The following is a 19,491-nucleotide window of genomic DNA, read 5'->3' as shown; positions in this document are numbered from 1 at the left end:
ATCATCACTGATAAAGTCTGCAGATGATCCAAAAATTGGGGGAGTGGTAAATAATGGAGAAGACAGGTCACTGATTCAGAGCAATCTGAATTGTTAAGTAAACTGGGAACAAGCAAACAATATGTTTTTTAATACAGCTAAATGTAAATGTGCACATCTAAGAATAAGTATGGCTTACATTTTTTGCAGTATAGAGGACTCTTTCCTGGAAAGCAATGGTTCTAAAAAATGTTTTGGGGGTCATGGTGGATCATCAGCTACCATTGTGACACTGTGGCCAAAAGAGATAATGCAATCCTGGGATGCACAAACAGTGGAATCTTGAGTAGGAACAGAGATTATTTTACCTTCGTACCATTTGTCACTGATGTGACTGCTGCTGGAATATTGTGTCATGTTCGGATGTTCATAATTCAAAAAGGATCTTGATCAGCTGGAGAGGGTTCAAAAAGAGCCACAAGAATGATTATAGGATTAGAAAACGTGATTTAGTGATAGACTCAAAGAGCTTAATATGTGTAGTTTAACCAAAAGAGGAGAGATTTGATTACAATCTACAAGTGCCTCCAAGGGAAACAAAATATTTAATAATGGGCTCTTCAATCTAGCAAAAAATAACACAATCCAATTACTGGAATTGAAGTGATACATATTTAGAACAGAAATAAAGCATACCATTAAAATGTCAGTTTAATTAACCATTGGAACAATTTATTAAGTGTCATGGTTGATTCTCCATCACTTACCATTTTAAAATCAAGACTGGACATATTTCTAAAAGAATATACTCTAGGACTTATTTTGGGGAACTTCTATGGTCTGTGCTATACAGGTGGTCAGACTAGCTGATCACAGTGGTCACTTCTGACCTCGGAAACTATAAATCTAAGAAGAGTATAATTTTCACTTCTACAACCTTCAATCCCAGCCCCAAGGCTAGTCAAATATAATAACAGAGCCAGAACCAATTGAGGATAGTCCCATGGCTGCCATGGCAGCCACAAACTTCTGTGTCTGTCCAGAAGAATCACCATCTCTCAGCACACTAAAGTCATCAAGCATCAAGACTTGGTATCTCCAGCACCTGAACACTTAGAAACCCGAGAAACTCATCCAGAACTCCTTTGCTTCTCCAACATCAAGTCCATCCTCATCCCATCCTAGGATTCATGCCCCAGTAAGAGAAACATACAGAGAAAGGCTGGGAACGTGCTACTCCTGAGATTAGGTACAAAAAGAAAGTGACTTTTCCTAATCCCCTGCATAATACTTTGTGTTTTCATGGCAGACCTTTAATAGTTTTGTAAATTCAAGCTAAGGGACAAAACATTAATTTTGAACAGTTCTTATTAGGAATTGGTCTTAATACAAAATTCAAGAAAATCAAAATATAGATTCACATTCAGATTTTAAATCTAAACTTGCAGGTTGTATTTTTCATTGTAATAGGTCAGGACCAGGTATGCTGAAATTTCACAAGGTTTAGATTTGGATCTAGAATGCAAAACCCAAATATCTTTTTTGATTTTGGTTGGCCCAAAATAGAAATGTGAAATTTGGAACTCAAACTGGTTCTGATCTAGGGTTTTTGTTTTGTTTATACTTGTCTGCAATATTGGGTGTTATTTTATATTAATTATTATTCTCTTGGTAGCCAGTTACTATTGACTCAGTTAACTAAAAAGTGGTAAATTTCTTTTTAAATTATATTGTTTTTTGTTTTTGTTTTTTTTAGTTAAAACACTGCTATTAGCCATTTTTCTTGGAGGGCTCAGTGGAATCCAAGAGGAGGACAAAGTGTCAAATCATAAAGCTTGGTGTAGGCAATTCTTGAGATTCACATGCTATCATTCATCCTGACATTAATTTCAATAGCTGTCAGTTGGGCAATCTGTATTGGTTTATTAGAACTGAAACAAAACAGATAGATAATAGGGAAGTTCTTTAAAGCAGGGACAATCCACAGACATGTGGCCAATTTAACTATGTTCTCCTTTTTAGAATGAAAATATAAAGATATATAGAAAATTCAATGAATGCTTCAGTCCGATACGTGATAGCAGTAGCAGGCAACAATATGCTTTGTTTATTTTGGCAGTGATGTATGTTTGTTTGAAAACTATTATGATTAGCGTTGGTTAAAATTTACTAAATTATGACTAAATCTTGTGTGGAAAATTTTAAATTTTGATGGAAAAACACAGACTTTTTGTTAAAAAAATAATATTTTTCAGCCATTAGTGTTGTTTGAAGTTGTCTACTGCATGATTGTGTGCTTCAAAATCTGTGGCATGTGGTCCTGATGGACAAAAAAATGTTGAACCCTGGGATTTTTTGAATTGTGTTCTCACCTTCCAAAACTCAAATAGTATTATAACAGTGGTTACCTCATCCTCATTGTAATACAACTGCTATCATACTTTCTATTCTTGGTGAATAGTTTAATTCCATTACTATATCAAAAGCTCCACTCCTTCTGCATCAACTGAAAGTCCAAAAGTCCAAAATCTTCAACGAGTCTGTTTCCCTTTATGTCTTCTCTAACTGTTGGGATAAAAGACTGCTCCCTAGTAGTCTCTTAGGTGTAGAGAAATCTCACAGACAGGTTGTCTCTTTACCCAAAATAACAGGATACCCAGCCCACTAAACATCTTTTAAAACCTATTCCTGGGTCCTTTGACTGTTGAGATCCTACAACGGGTCCTATTTTAGAGTGCCATGGCAGGTTCTGTTCCTTCCTCTGTCATACCTATCAAGATTCCAATACCATGGCAATAAACCAAGTTCTCAATTTCATCCGGGGGAAGTCCATGTTTTCTTCTTCTTTTGCAAAGTTGAGACCTTCTTCTCCATAAGTATACTAGCATTTTTTGTTTTGCTAAACAAATATGTTCTTTTGATCCACTCTTGCAAAAAATTCTCTAGCTCTCTTTTAATCTCTCCATTTGGTCACAGTGTTGATTAATGTCATTGATAATGAAAGGGATGAAATTCTGTTCCCAAATAAGTCAATGATAGTTTTGCTATTGATGTTAAAGAGACGAGGATTTCACCCAAAGTGAAGACAATGATGGAGCAAAGGATTCTGAACCCACCCCATGTGACATCTCAATTCACTCCATTAATCAAACATTAAAAGCATTTATTAACAGCCTGATTTATATGGAGATTTCCACCTTTGTCATCCTATATTGTGGCAGTGAACTCTTCTACTTACATAAATTATATTCAATTTAATGAATCTGTATGCTTATATTGACAAATGGTTGTCACACTAAATTTTATGATATTACTTAATTTGATTTAGTCAGGGGGATGATTCTAGAGAATCAAGTCATTATTGATTGAAAAATACATGTCATTAAAGTTTTTGCAGTTTTGGAAAAGATCCTGGTTATTGGAGTATAACATGTAGGATAAACAATACACTAAGGCAGATTCTCATTTTTCCCTACATAACTTCTTCATTCCTTGACAAAGTTTCATCATCTAGGTTTGAAATCATCCATTTTCAGATAGTTACCCTGGCAATACATACTTCTCCTTTGAATACAGTTGTATGGGTTTTACTGTTTCTCACACCTATGGGGAAAGAACTCACCAGCCTGGGAGAATGCCAAAGTATGAATTTTAATAAAAATATGTCAAACAAACTTTCCTTAAATCAGCTTACTATAATTTGCTGCTGCTGTTTTAACACAGAAGGGAGGAAATTTTAAGTCTTAAAATTCTTGTTCAGCAATACCTATAAATTGTTAGGATATCATATTCTAATGAACTTAATGGTTAAATGTTGGGCACTGCATTGTCCCTCACTTCTACATCTAGCCAGTGAAGAGATCCATAATACCCAGTGTACAGGAAAAGAAAAGTAGAGTCTGAGGCCAGGCTCAAGACAAAGCCAGAGGCTATGTGTGAGCCACAGGCAGTAAGCTGTGAAGGCAAGACTGGGCAGCAAACAACCCACAGCTGGAAATGGAGCATTTAAGAGCCAAACAGAGAGACATCCTGTGGCTGCCAGGCCAGACAAGCTGTAGGAGGAAGACATAGGGCAGCAGCATCCAGCCAGGATATTATGGAGGGGTTCTGAGATTTATCTTTTAGGGACCTACACCAAAGATCTGGTTTGAAAACTGTTGATTTGATCTTTTGTGTTGCAATTTAAAGGAACTGTGCTCGGGGTATTTCAGTTTCTGGAAGACCTAGTAAAGTAAGTCTCTGCTACACACAATGTAAAAAGTAGAAACTCACTGGATGGCTGGAGTCTGTACATCTGAGTGCTCCGAGGCACTTACCTCCAAGTTTGTCATATATACAGTGTATCCTACAAGACCAGGGTGGAGGGAGAGAGGAAGGAAGGGTATACAGTACATCCATCTCTCACACACACACACACATAATCACTTTTGAAAATCTTGGCCATATTATTCAAACATATTACAGGAAATTTGAGGAGAACAATGAAAGTCAAGAATGATCATGAACCATTCATTGTTCTGATGCACCATAAGCAGAACAAAGAAAACGCCTTTTCAATTCAACCAATGAAAAGAGCTAAACTGGAAATAATAAATACTTGGATTAATGATGCATTCGGCATTTATCTGTCCCCCACATATCATTTAGTTACACATGCTGAAAAAAAGCCTGATAAATAAGTAGAGAAAATAAGGAATTCCTGTACTCCTGAGTATCTTATTTCAGAAAAAGTTCTTGGAATTGAAAATGCGGCCTAAAGCAAGTGATAATGCCAAAAGATTAGAAGTAAATATCCACATAAGAAAGGATTGTTTAGAGCAGCCAAAATAAAATGGTATTTTATAGTTCATCAACTTCTCAAATGGAGCATAAGGGCGATGGAGAATATTTCTGCAATCTTCACTTTTATAGATGCAGGAACAGGTTTAGAAGATCTAGTATTTTACTAAAGTGCATAGGGTATGACTGAATAGCTCTTTTGTATAATTTTTGTGAGAACAAGATTGGTCTGACAGCCTTCTTCTGAATACATTATTCACCAGCGTAACAATCACCATATTTCTTCATAGGATTTATTATTTTAATTCACTGAAAAGTTCTGGATAAAGGGAGATAAGATTATGCCTCCAAATATTTGTTATGTTTGCTTTCATTCCCTTCCCTATCTGCTGGACCAATAGCAAAGCCAACCCTGCAAGAATAGACATGCTGGAGCAGATTTCCCTACAGCACAACTCTGCCAATTTTCAATCATTACTTGAGCTAATGTGTGCCAGTTTAAAAACACCGGCATTCCTCAAAAATCCTCAGTCTTGTTTTCTACCCTAAGCAACATTCCTTTGCATCTGGCAGGGATGAAACCACAATCGATATGTACAGTGCGCTTTATGATAAAGTGCCAAGTTGGAAGTCTGTTCTAACTCCTTATTCAAACCCAGTCACAATTCAATACTGAGAATGTCGACACCTTTAAAAGGAAACAGCCTATGACAATGGTAGATACCTAATTAATTAATGAAATGATACATTTCTCATGCAAAGGGTAAATGTTTAGATACACTGTACACTAATATAAACACACTGAAACCTACTATCCTCATAAAAATCACAACACTAATTTAATAGACACTTTACAGTTTTGTGAATACTTGCCAACTATTTATTATTAAAAATCCAACCTCAAAAATTAGACAAGAAACTAAAATGAGGATAATACTTCCTGTCATCTGCCTTTTGTTGGCTACAGTTGCATGTCTTTAGGGTACGGACTACCTATAACTAGGAGAATCTGATCTCAGGTGGGACCTTAGGCAATACTGATATAGCAATTTATAATAAAATATTGCTTTCTCCAACACACAGAGCTAAGCATCATTTTCTTTTTCCCTGGGGCTCATTTATTTCAACTTGTGGACTTTGTGCATTACTCTTAGGTTCCAGCTATATTACTCTGGTTTAGAAACCTTTCTGGTTTCTATACCTCTTGCCCTATGGGAAGTCCATTTTTAATTTGTTGTAGGAATCTGTGCCCATAACAATTTAGTCAAGTGGCTTGGACGTAACTAAATCAGATATGGCAATTGGTGTGGGTGTGTGTGTGTGCGCGCTTGTGTGTTTGTGTGTGTGTGTTAATGAAATATAACTTCTCTAAAATTTCAAATCCTTCGAAATATGGGTTTGTACTGTTTCCAGAGCAGGAAATAGACAACTAATAATTCCCCACTCCTCCTTAAAGCCATCCAATTGATCAGTAAAGAATAAATTTAGAATGTTTTATAGACAGATGCTCTGGAAATCATCAATTTTAACACCTAAACCATACTGTGTTACATTTTTAATATCTCCTTCAACACAAAACTTCCCCTCTCCAAATATACCACATGCCAGCAACACTCTGCACATTGGGAGGACACAGATGACTGAAAAGGTGTAGAGGTTTTTATTTTGGGGGTTGAGGTAGCCACACTCTATGACAGTGGTGGGCAACCTGCAGCCCGCAGGTGGCCCATCAGGGTAATCTGATTGCAGGCCGCAAGACATTTGGCTGAAGTTGACCATCCTCAGGCACTGCCCCCTGGAGCTCCGAGTGGACACAGTTCTGTGCCTAGCCAATGGGAGATGTAGGAAGCAGCGCCTGCAGGCGAAGGGCCGTAGGGATGTGCTGTCCACTGCTTCACACAACTCCCATTGTCTGGGAACAGAGAACTGCATTCACTGGTAGATGCAGGGGGCTGGGAGGGGCATGGACCGCAGGTTGCCCATCACTGCTCTATGACATGCTCTCCTGGAAACAATCTAAAATGGAAATTGTAATGGACCTCAAACCATAGAGGGGACTACAATATATAGTTGCAATGAAGAAGCCAGAAACAGCATATATGGTCTAGTGGGGAGAGGAAATAGCCACGTTTTCCTGAAGATGACTGATTTATACCATTACTGGGAGGGCCCATCCACTTCCCTTCTGTAAAGTTCCTGTCTCAAGAAATCATAGCATGTGCTGTTAGGGAACAATTTGAAAACATAACAGCTGAAAACACTTTTTGTAGGGAGAGGTTTGTTTTTATTTTAATAAATGCTGTACATTTCTATATCTTCAACAGATAAAATAATATATCAGTTAAATTATATGTTGATTTTTAACTGCTTGGATTTATTTATTTTACAACGCACAAATTCCACCACCAAACACTGGATGTTAATGACTTCCACTTAAGAGGGTGCAACTTAAGAGAGTTCAAAGTATGCACAACTAAACACCTGGATCACATATATCTTATAATGTAGTGTCTTATCTGTAAAAAGCTACACTCAAAATGATTACCACAACTGCCCTGCAAGTTATATATATATATTCACATAGACATGTGTAGATAGGAGTGAAACTAACAATTTCAATACACTAATATTGGATTTATGTGCACAGTGATGGTAATATTCCTAAAATAATATCCATGACAGCATTAACACGCTTAAATTTAGGTCTGAGCATTTAAATGCACTTGGCAATTTAAAAAGACAAACAAAAAAAAACCCACCTTAAACCCAAACGCAGCATTAATGGTGGAATTAAGTGAAATTTTAACACAGAAAGAGCTTAAAACATATAGAATGCTTCTGGGGACTGGGAAGAATACAGTTACAGGATCTCCTGAACATCCACATTTTGGTAATGATTCATGAAAACACTTAAGCGTGTGATCAAGTCTCACTGACTTCACAGGATTTAAACACATGCTTAAGTGTTGTCATGAACTGAGGTTTTATGCAGTTCAGAAACACTAAAAAAAAAAAAAATTAACTTAGCCTTCTGAGACAGACCTACCCTATCAATAACTATGGTGAAGTTTTCTATGTAGCCTGGAGTTTGAATATGGTTATATTTGGGCTCTTGTGTCTTATACAAATCCCAATATGATGCCCATAAACATCAAGAAACATGGTGTGTGAGTCCTTCTATACTTCTTTTTATATACGTATTGTGCATTCACTGGCTCCTAATGTATTCTCTCTCCCTCCTATTTTCAGGTATGACAAGAGTTGTGAAAGAGAGGGACAATATATTACTTTTCTGTCCATACTAATTGTAATAATCTAGTGAGTTCTCTGTTTTTAAATCAAAAATTGATTGTATTGAAAACTTGATTTTTTTTCTTTTGTACATTGTAACTCAATGTAGGGGTTAGTCATTTATAAATCATTATCTTTTTGCAATAAAAATATTAAGATCTCAAAGGCCCTTAAATTTGAAAATCAAGCTTCCCCCTCTTCGCCCTCCCCCCAAAAAATATGTCCTAATTCCAAATGAATTTGTGTCTGGTGCTGTATCATCCCCAGACTGGTTTAATGCAATACTTTCTATGTGAGACTACACTTTTACAGACCACTCAGAGTCTTCATTTGGTACAAAAAAGTGTGGAAGGAACTATACTTAGAGGCGGGAACTATGCACTGGCATCCTGTTTGCTTTCAAGTGTACTTCAAGTTGTTTATTTTAATCTTTAAAAGCATATTTGATTGAGGCCCTCACTACTCAAGTGGTCACCTTTTCCTCTGCACCAGCTGTGGCAACAGATATCAGCAGATGCATTCACACTAACAGTTCCTTGATTTGAACATCTAGGGGCAAAGGTGTATGGTAAGGAAAAGTGAATCACATATAGATTACAGGGGTAAATGTTGACATATGAATCGGCTTCAGATTAATTTAGATAATGTTTAAGGCCAGCACACCAAGGAGCTATTGTACTAAAGTGCAAGCAAAATGTGATTGTTTACTTGTAAAAGACAAAATTTATTTTAAAGTAAAATGATGATAATCCAACTTGTGTTTTGAGCCACCAAAATATCCAGAGAGACCCAGGGCACATTAATTGGTGGCTAACATATTAATGAGACCATTTGAAAAGGTGGGCACAACTCTTAGGACTAGATTCTGATCTCAGTTGCTGAAGTGTCAATCAGGAGTGATCAGGGCTTAAATTCAGCTGAAGCTGTCCAGAGTGGAACATAGGTAAATATTCCCTCCCTCTCCCCCACAGAGTTTTTATAGCTTGTTGGGAGCATATGGAGGGCTCCAGGAAATACTCTATAAGAATTTAAACCCTGAGAGTGACTCTAATGAAGTGGCACCAGTGTGAAACTGGTTGAGATAGGCTCTAGGATTTATATTTCATTCCATTCCTGCTCAGTCTGTTAACCATTCTTTGTATTTAAGTCTTGTTCTTTTCTAAGTATGCTAAAGAGAGTTAACACAATAAATATAACCACTCTCCTTAGTCCCTCATTGGCTGAGGTTTAAATCCTATTTGAAGTGTACATTCTGGATTATAAACACACTAGGACCATCTATGCCAGTGGTGGGCAACCTGCAGGGACATGCTGGCCACTGCTTCACGCAGCTCCCATTGGCTGGGAACGGCAAACCACAGCCACTGAACGCTGCGGGTGGATGTGCCTGCGGATGGTCAGTGTAAACAAATTGTCTAGTGTCCTGCCAGCGGATTACCCTGATGGGCTGCATGCAGCCCCCAAATTGCCTACCACTGATCTATGCCTTCCTACTGGCCGCGGTTCACCATCCCAGGCCAATGGGGCTGCGGGAAGTAGCGCAGGCCAAGGGATGTGCTACCCGCTGCCTCCTGCCACCCCCATTGGCCTGGAGCAGCGAACCCCAGCCACTGGGAGCCGCGATCAGCCAAACCTGCAGATACGGCAGGTAAACAAACCAGCCCAGCCCGCTAGGGGGCTTAACCTGGTGGGCCGCATGCCAGAAGTTGCGGATCCCTGGGGTATCTCATATCCTGATATCACTAATTCACCTCAGGTTATTCTTCTAAGCTTTACATCATAAAGAGATATTAGTTTCATATATCTAAGATGCTTGAGTCTTCATTTTACATGTCAAAAAAAATCAATCACAATTGGCCATGAATTCTTTTTTCCCTCCCCACAAAATTTTCAATTTCCCCCCAAACAGAAAATATTCTTGCCTAGCTCATTTCATCTTTTTTTTTCTTCTAATGAGCTATCCCTTCTGTGTGTACTCACACACATTCTTGTGAGCCTAATTTCACTTTTTCTTCAGGTGGAGATAAAAGAAACACAACAAAAATCAATCATAAATTCAGTTGCTGTATTCCAGAATGAAATTTGACCTTGCAATTCATCTGTGTCTTCAGTGCTTATAAGTTACAGCTGTCTATCTTTCTTCAGGTATAATTTGACATTTCACAAAAATCACTGTAAAACTTCCATAAATTTAATGCTACCATTCTTGGGTTCAATAATTTACTTCACTAAGACAAGGTAGCAGTCCCTCTTTTAACTTATCGTATCAGTGTTCACAAATCTAAAGCAGCAAATGCACCTATGGGTGACTACATTTAGGCTTAATACTAAACTTATTTATATCTTCCTTACGGGAAGAAACAGAAAAAAAGGAATTTCCCTCTCCTGCTTTGCCGATTACATGCCATGACCAGCAGAAATACAGCAATGAAGTAGAAGTGGGCATTACTCTTAAGTGGAAATATAATATAATATCACTCAACAGTATAAGAAGATCCGGAGCTTCTCATCTTGATCATCCACACCCATGACATGAAAAACTCTCATTGACTTTAACGGGATTTACATGTCTGTGGAGAGAGAAATCAGGCTATCTGGAAGCTGCAGTGTTACTAGAAAGATTCTGGCCAGGATCATGAACTTTATAGGATGGAAGAAATTTACTATATGGATACTGGAATAAAGGTGGGAAATAATGGTAAGGTTGTTTCATTTTTGTTTGCATTTATTAAAATTTTGTTTTGGAAATAAGTAACTTGAGCCATATTTACTTGAAACACCTCTTCCTAGGGATCCTAGTAATAAGTGGTCTTGAAAGCATATTTGTTTTAAAAAATTCCATTTTGTAACACTATTGAACATTTAATGAGTATGTTTGTGTTTAGGACCATTCATCCTCTAATATGAAATCAGTGGGACTTTTTCTATTGACTTTAGTGGGTACCAAATCAGGTACACAATGTCATTTTCTGAAATCTAGTTGGTACTTTTACATAGTGTCTGTAATATGATTTCCAAAGCATTGCACTCTGTTTCTGCCTCATTTGCCTACTGTCCATAAACATTTATATAAATTGCTTCCAACTAAAACCAGTTGTCAGCATATCTGGTTATAGTTCTGTTAGCACAGAAGCATATGCCACTTGGAAGTCATCTTAAAGGATAGCTGATAACCCCAGTGAGTTCACATCCACAGAGACCTTATGTTCTTCATTAATCACAAAATATTTCAGTGCAAGTGCTTCTGTGACAACTTAAAACAAACAAACAAAAAACAAAAACAAAAAATCTCCCCATGGCTGTTCCCAGTCTTCCCAGTTCCATTCTTTACCATCCTCAAGCAGCATTAGAAGTGGCACACTTAAATATGACAAATTACACATAAGTATCTATGTTAGCATGTTCATGAATCTCTATAAAGCTTCACTTTTTGGATACTTTCCATTTGTACAACTTCCTCTATGTTATTGGATATGGTAAAACTCTTTCATCAAATACGTGTCCTACATGTGCCCTAATTCCATTCAGCCAACTCAGAAATTTGTTCAGTTGAAAGCTCCTGTCTGTGGCCCGATGCAGAATATTACAACTGGCATGGCAATGGTCAATATCAACAGACTGTTGATACTATTGTTACATTGCTCATACTGCCATACTATTTTGGGATCCACAAGAGACTTGAGTGTGGGACTGGATTTGTTGTGGGTCTGGAGTGTTTGTTGTCCATTGGACTTTGGTCAAGTAAATAACCACTTGCCATCAGCTACCACATGAATTTACTAATGCTTAGCTCACTTTTGTAAAACACTGTTATATACAGATACAAAAGGTCTATAATTATTGCTCTCCTTCCACTTATTTTAGGGTGAGAGAGGATGTGCGCATTTATATCCTTCAGTTCCACTGTGATATAAATGTTTCAGCAACAGTCAGGATTTTCATCTCAGACAGGTAAGACAGTTCAGGGGAAAGCACAATCTGGCATATGTTAATTTGCTATGCTGTGCACACTGTGATTCATTTTTGTTTATGTGTATCACTTTGTAGTGTATAAATACATCTGTGGCCTTTTACATTCCAACAATGCTGTGACTTAATCACTAGCTTTATTTAAACTGGGGGTAGTGGAGGGTGTCGGAGCAATAGGCCTCCTAGCAAGAAAGCCAAGCTTTTTCAGAAATCCATCCATGTTAAATATCCATTGTTTTTTTATCTTCTCTGATATTTGTGGGTTTGTAACATAATAATATATGGTAATGAATGATACTATGATAAGCTTTCTGATGTTTTTCACCGATGCTTGACAACAGTGGCATTATGTGATGTGGCTGCAGGCTGGGGAAATGAGCAATGTAAAACAGAAAACAAAACCTAGATGTCAGTTTGGCGTCAAATCAAAGCTGTGGACTTTTAACCACTGCAGCTGTCTCGGTTTCAGTTAACCTCTCACTGATCTCCCCAAATAGGATTTCATCTAAAGCACCAAATTAAAAACTGAGACCGAGGGCTGGTTCTGTAAATTGAAAAGTGTACAAATGAATTGTTGGCAAACACACTTGGCAGATGTCAGCCTTCTTAAGCTTCTGATCTATGTCACAGTATTAGTAGGAGGGGGGTTAGCTTTAGTGGGGTAAAATGTAAGGATTATTTTTACCCCATTTCAGACCAGTCTACAGCAGACCACCAGGGACTATCTTAATAGATTTACAGTTTTGGGCAATGCAATGGCATAATGAACGAAGTACAGTGGAGATCATTAAAAATGGCTTGCAATAAATCCCTGTGATATGCAACACGCTGTTGCATCAGAGAACACTGCAAAAACAGCAATGCTTTCCAACCATATTCACTCTAATCCACACCTCTTCATAGTTGTTGTGCTCATGCATGTATGCTCTGTGCATGTATGCCCAAAGGTCCTCAAAGAGTTAAAGGATGACATGAGCTAGTACATTCTTAACAAGGCTACTCTCTGTGACAAATACTCCAGCTCAGAACAAACGGTGTTAAGTGCAGCTGGCTGACAAAAGATTGATTGTTTTAATTGGGCACTGATGAAGCATTTTGTGGCATAATACTCTCCCCTGCCCCCACACATGCACCTTTTTTCTGTAAAATTTGCTGGCTACTGATCCTATCCCCTGCACTCATAAATCAACTCTCAGCAACTACAGGTAGCTAGGAAATTTAAACTCAACATTAGGGCTGGCCAAAATTGGTTTAAAAAGGCTAATGCACTGTTGGACACTTAACATTCCTCTCTCAGTCTCTCTCTCTTTTTTGTAATTGGCTGGTAATATAGCATTTCCCCACATATGAAACAAGAAATCTCTTTAGAAAGTGGAGAAAATACAAAGAAAACCTGTGAAGTTATAATGGTCTAACAGCTGGCATCACAGGCTCACTTCTCCCACATTCATTAGCTTCATAAAAATACAAACAATGGCATACAGTAAATAACAGGATGCAACCTACACAAGTGCCTTGGTGATTTCTCACCACTCACACGTTAGTGACACAAAGAGAATTTGGTAACTAAAGAGGCACAAATCCCACAAGATCTTGCATCACAGGATCACCAAAGTCATGCACACTGTACTTAAAAGGCATTATAACTGCATGGAACTGTTTGTTGGCCATTGGCATTTTTTCAAATATAAACAGAGCTTTTAAACCTCCCAAGTAGCTGGAGGGAGGAACACAAAATGTCATCTCGGATAGTGGGTCCCACTCTTCAGCTATGCTTTTGTCAGAGATGACACTATATAGGTTGAAAGTTTTTCTTGCCTTTGGTTTCGCAAGAAAATGTTCAGAACATGAAAATTTCTCAACGTACATAGATGTTTTGAATACATATATATGTAGGGTTGCCAGGCATCTGGTTTTCAACCGGAATGCCTGGTAGGGCTGCCAATTTTCTAATTGCACAAAACCAAACACACTTCCCTGCCCCTGCCCTGCCCCTTCCCCGAGCCACCACTCCATCCTGCTCCTTCTCTGAGACCCCTCCCCTCACTCACTCCAGCCCCCCTCCCTCCGTCGCTTGCTCTCCCCCACCCTCACTCACTTTCACTGGGCTGGGGCAGAGGGTTGGAGTGTAAGAGGGGGGTAAGGGCTCCAGCTGAGAGCGTGGGCTCCAGGATGGGGCTGGAAATGAGGGAGGGGGACTGGAGTGAGTGGGGACCAGGGCCTCAGAGAAGGACCGGGGGTGGGGCAAAGGTGTTTCGTTTTGTGCAATTAGAAAGCTGGCAACCCTGTATGCCTATCCTATCCCACCAGCCTATCCAAAATAAACAGCTCCTTCTCTACAAGAAAGAAAAGATTGCAATCAAATTGGCCAGACATATGAACAAATCTCTGCTTCTCACTTCCATGATGGCATACGACGGTTTGAGACATTTGAAATATCAGACTCAGATAACAGTATCAACAGATCATATAGAATATATATCACTGAAGAAAAAATCCTAGCCACATGGGAATTACTAAGTACACTAAGAAATTTTATGTATTCCCTCCCTCGCTCCATTATATTGTGTGTAAAAACGCCCACAGATAGACACACATTGCGTCTATCTCTGTGAATATATATTTCAGCATTATGCACAGATATTATGAATATGCCCAGCAATCATTAATATTTAGACTCAATGTATTCAATACATTTTACTGCCTTTTTGTTCTGCTTCATTAAAAACTGAATGGATAATAAATAGGGCAATTTTCCACGCAAGTACAAACCTACAACACAAACAGACTTTTTTCTAAATGAATTATTTTAATATTAAAATACTGTTAACGTATGAGTTTATAGTACAATTTCTATACCTATATGAAAATATATATGCTTGATAGACCTGTATTTCCTCACCCAATAGCGGGGAAATATCATAGAATTATTTACACTCCACTGACTTGCTATGCCTCTCTGTGTGTAATTTACAGTATGTAAGGTCTCATTACTTCAGACACACCCCTCCTGAAGAGAAACAAATGAGAAGGGACTAAAAGGAAACAGCCTTGGCGAGGTTTTCCTCAAGGAGTGCTCTCCAGTTGTTCTTTTGAGAAAGTAGGGCTTGCTCCTCCAATACAGTAGGTAGAGGGGCAATCCCAGAAAACTCACAGGCCCACTGGAAGCCACAGGATTCTGGAGGCTCAGTGGGAAGAAGAGACTATCAATATCCACATTGGCTCTTGCTTTCCAGCAACCCCGACTGCTCTCCAGCAGTTTGGCTCCTGCAAAGCCACACTGATAGGGCTTCTATGGTTACTGGCTGCTTTGGGGGCCCCTGTTTAATGGGAAACAGTTCCAGCTGTGGGAGAATGGGGAGAGACAACCTGAGACTATACTATGGGAGGTGAGGGAGAGAAATCTCCTCAGGCCAATGGAAGGCAATTTGCATCATTCCCCCAGTTTACTCATTTCCCACCAGCATCCTCATTCAGATCCCAGAGTTATGGAGCCCTTGGAGATTTGAGGGAAGGTGAGGGGTTAACCCAAAAAGCAGAGGGCAAGGAGGACTTCCTCACATGGAAGGCCTCTTCTTAGCGTACACTGTGAGGGTACAATACATTTGACTGCAGATATTTTTCCATCTTACTGTAGCTATCATGACATTTAAAATAATGGCTGTTATATGAATAGTGCAAACTCTTCCCCATCCCCCAGGGGAATTAAATCTTTAATTTGAATAACCTGTAATATGATTGATGGGACCAAAATAATCTTTAATGTAAATCAATGAATTTGGTCCCCAATTGACTCAAGTCCCTGAAAACTAAGATAGAATCAACTGAGTTATAGAATGATTGGCTTTCCTCTTATCTTCCTTTAAGTATGTATCAGGCCTTTCTTATTAAATTTTAAGAACTGTGTTACCTTTGTGGGTAACACTGGCTAACACTTCACAGAAGCAATGGTGGAAAGAAGTTTCAATTAGCATGTCCCTCCCCCACCTCAGCACAGTCACTCTGAAGCCAAGCACAATACAGAACTAGTGTGTCTTTGAGCACACGTTAATGTCCCCAATTAGACTCCATGGACCCAAGGGCCCAAAGACCTACCCTGCCTGACACTGAGAGTTGCTGCTAGCATCTGGCAGCAGGAACAAAAGGGAATATATGATGCTCCTTTCTAAAGCAAGTTTAAGGAAATTGATACAGCACTCGGGTGTCGTGCAGAATCAATGCAAAGGTAGAATGTCTCAGCACAGCCTCAGCAGTGGCAGAGGGAGCAAGACCACAATTAAACTGGACTTTCAACATAAACAAAATGAGAGTTACAACGTAAACAAAATGAGAGAGTTAGAGGAATTCTTCCATAAAACTGAACATACTAAATTTGGATGTAATTAGTTACTAAATAAAGGCAAGATTACTTCTATTGAGTACAGTCTAGGACAGGGATTTGCAACCTTTGTCACGAGGCCTGGGCTGGTTTGTTTACCTGCTGTGTCTGCAGGTTTGGCCGATTGCAGCTCCCACGGGCCGCGATTCGCCGTCCCAGGCCAATGAGGGCTACAGGAAGTGGCGTGGGCCGAAAGATGTGCTGGTCACTCCTTCCCACCACCTCTATTGGCCTGGAGTGGTGAACTGCAGCCAGTGGGAGCCACCATCGGCCAAACCTGTGGATGCAGCAGGTAAACAAACCGGCCCAGGCCACCAGGGTGCTTACCCTGGCAGGCCGCGGGCCAAAGGTTGCCGATCCTTGAACTAGATCATATATACACAAAACCGTTCACACCCATTAACTGTTACCCAGCATAGATCTTCAGGCTTTCCCAAAAGCTAGAATATATCTCATGATAGGTTATTGTTGCTGTTATTTGTTTGTTTGTTTGTGTTTACTTGACTTTCTCATGGCATCAAGGATTTACTTGAAAAAGAACAATTGAGCCGAGGAAAGGTGGAGAAATTTTGAGTGTTAAATCCCACAGTCAAATTAAATAACAACCTTTTGAGGTTGGATTTTCAAAGGGCAGCTAGGCACCTCACTTCCGTTGAAACTCAATAGGAGTTGCATGCCTAACTCCTTTAGGCTGTTTGAAAATCAAATCTTAAAAATAGTATACAAAACAATGCTGTGCCTAGAAAATCAATGTGGCTTTAATTTTTCCATCTTCTATTTAACATTCAATTAAATGCAAACCATTAACAGAAATGTATGAGAGGTCATTTTCTGCAGAAGTGTTTCAAGTTTATCATATAAATACATACACAAGAACATTTGAAAACTCAGACCAAGAGTGTAAATACACATTTAGGATCACTGTCTTGATAGAAAGAGATCAGTCACTAAAAGCTAACTACAAGTGAAGACCATTCAAAAGAAAGACTATTGTCCTATCAGACCATAATACCTCTTCTGGAGCCATTACAGTTAATTGTATAAACATATAAATATTAATTTAAGTGCTTAATATTTATCAGTAGACCATAAAGCCTTCAAGAGCTAATATTGCTTATTTATTATATGATATAGAAAAACAATTACATTCAATGATCATTAAGGTAGCAAAGCCAAGCACCTAAAAGTTAGAGAATGCCAGAATTAAGGTTGCCTCCTGATTGTTGGGAAGCTGTCCTGGCCCTCATGTAACTCAAAGTTGCTGCAGGACAGTGCTTAGCTTTAAAATACTAACTAACTCACAGTAGAAACAAATATTCACTGAAGGCTTGCAGCTTGAAGAGCTGAAGGAATAATAATTTTTGTAGATTTATAAATTGCATCAAAATTTAGATTTTATTTAGAATTTTAACCTTTGAAATCTTGTGAATTTATAAGGATCTAAATGGACTTGGATCATTAATACAAATTCTACAATATCCCCTTTTCACAACCTAATTAGCAGATGCTGCCACCTTTGCTTGAGTCCTTTGAAACCAAAGGGCAGGACTGTAGCTTTGCACAGAGAATTAACTATACTTCTGAGAGGAATCTATTTACCCCTGACTCTAGGGGAAGTAGCAAATTACCATTTACCTGCATTGGCTCAGATGTGATGGTCAGTGCTTTAGGGGGTAGAGTCTTCTCCTTCCTTTTGGGTGAGGGGGAGTAGGTAGTAGGTGCAGAGCACTAACTGGGCCTAATTTCTGGGTATTCCAAACTAGGCTGTACGGAAGGTCTTAGTCCTTTATGCCTCAGCATGGGCAATACTTACTTTGTGCCAGGGCTGAGCCCCAGCACCTTTAGGCTTGGCAATTTGTAGCCCCAGCACCTCTGGTTTGCTGCATCAGTTATGAATGTAAAAATAAATAAATAAATAAATAAAATGCTTGAGCCCAGGCACCTCCCATTACAAATTAAGCACTTAGCACAGGCATGTAGATGACAGCCATTTGAGACTAATGAGACTTGTGGTAGCACAAGGTACTATTCAGTGAGCCAGACTCTGACCCCCGTAATCTTACTGGTAAGAAGATTTCACAATAGTAACTAAAATCCATGGGATTGCTCATGTGAGTAACTGCTTGGCAGCGTAAGGGTGGTAGTAATGCACCTATAATAGTTTTGTTCAAACTAAAATAAGAAATAACACATTTTCATTCCTAAAGTAAATCTTACCCACCTCACCAAAAATAAAAAATCTTGGCTACTTATAGGGTACAGATTGCAGGGTGTCAAGTGTCAGAGTATTTGAAAGCATGATTTAGACTTGCAGCATGGCCAATTTCTGCTCCTGCCGAAGTGCATGATCTTAGTTTACCACTGCCTTATTTCAGTTTTACCCTAGAGCGATGCTACTGAAATCAACAGTGTGCAAAATCACAGTAATCCAGTTGCCAGCAGCCCATGGGAGTTATGACCATTGACTTCAATGGGAACACAGCCCACAATATTTAACTTTTAAAAATATATGTATATTTTTTGTTTATTTATTTCATTGATCTGATATCTTACCACCCATGGTTTGTCAGGTACCCAAATCTCCCACAAGTACTTCGGCATATCTCCAAAATTCAGTGCCTAAAAAGCAAGTAATATTTAAATAAAAAGATGTGTTACTTTTACTACAGATTTTCAGATATCCCACTACCCGCTGGCCCAGCGTTGGCTAATATATAAAGCAGAAATATGGGCAAATCTCTGGCAGAGGAAGTGAAATAATTCTCTCTTGGGTGTTCAGGCTTCTGAAAGCTTACATCTTGGTTATCCAAGTACATTCTTTGTAACATTTGAAGTGCTACATCAAGAAACAATTTACTTTCTGAACCTGATTTTACAGCATTATGCTATACTTTGCTGCAATCAGGCAACAGATTTTTGAAACAGCAGAGCAGGTTTAGTTTTCTGTTTAGTGAACTACCCACTGAAATTGCTGTCTCATAATAAGAAGAAACTTATTTTTTAATTTAATGCACTATTAAGCTTTTTATTAAGATATTATTAAATCAACCCTGAGACTCTAAAAAGCAAAACCAGCAGATCTTTAAAACTGCAAT

The 19,491-nt window shown here is 38.7% G+C and overlaps 1 protein-coding gene across 5 annotated transcripts in view; it reads right to left on the bottom strand.

The window, feature by feature from the left end:
- PCDH9 (protocadherin 9) overlaps window positions 1-19,491 on the bottom strand; it is a 917,670-nt gene that overhangs the window by 479,042 nt on the left and 419,137 nt on the right. The window contains exon 3 of one of the 5 annotated variants that reach the window (XM_050947420.1): window positions 401-433. The exons of the other annotated variants lie outside the window; for them this stretch is intronic. Within the exon in view, the coding sequence (XP_050803377.1) occupies window positions 407-433 (27 nt within the window). The 3' untranslated portion in view covers window positions 401-406. Of the gene's footprint in view, window positions 1-400; window positions 434-19,491 lie in introns of those variants that run through there. 5 annotated transcript variants of the gene reach the window in all.

The sequence above is a fragment of the Gopherus flavomarginatus genome, chromosome 1, assembly GCF_025201925.1.
Source record: "Gopherus flavomarginatus isolate rGopFla2 chromosome 1, rGopFla2.mat.asm, whole genome shotgun sequence".
NCBI lineage: Eukaryota > Metazoa > Chordata > Testudines > Testudinidae > Gopherus > Gopherus flavomarginatus.
The sequence above is the reverse complement of the archived record's forward strand: the minus strand, read 5'-3'. Positions and strand labels throughout refer to the sequence as shown.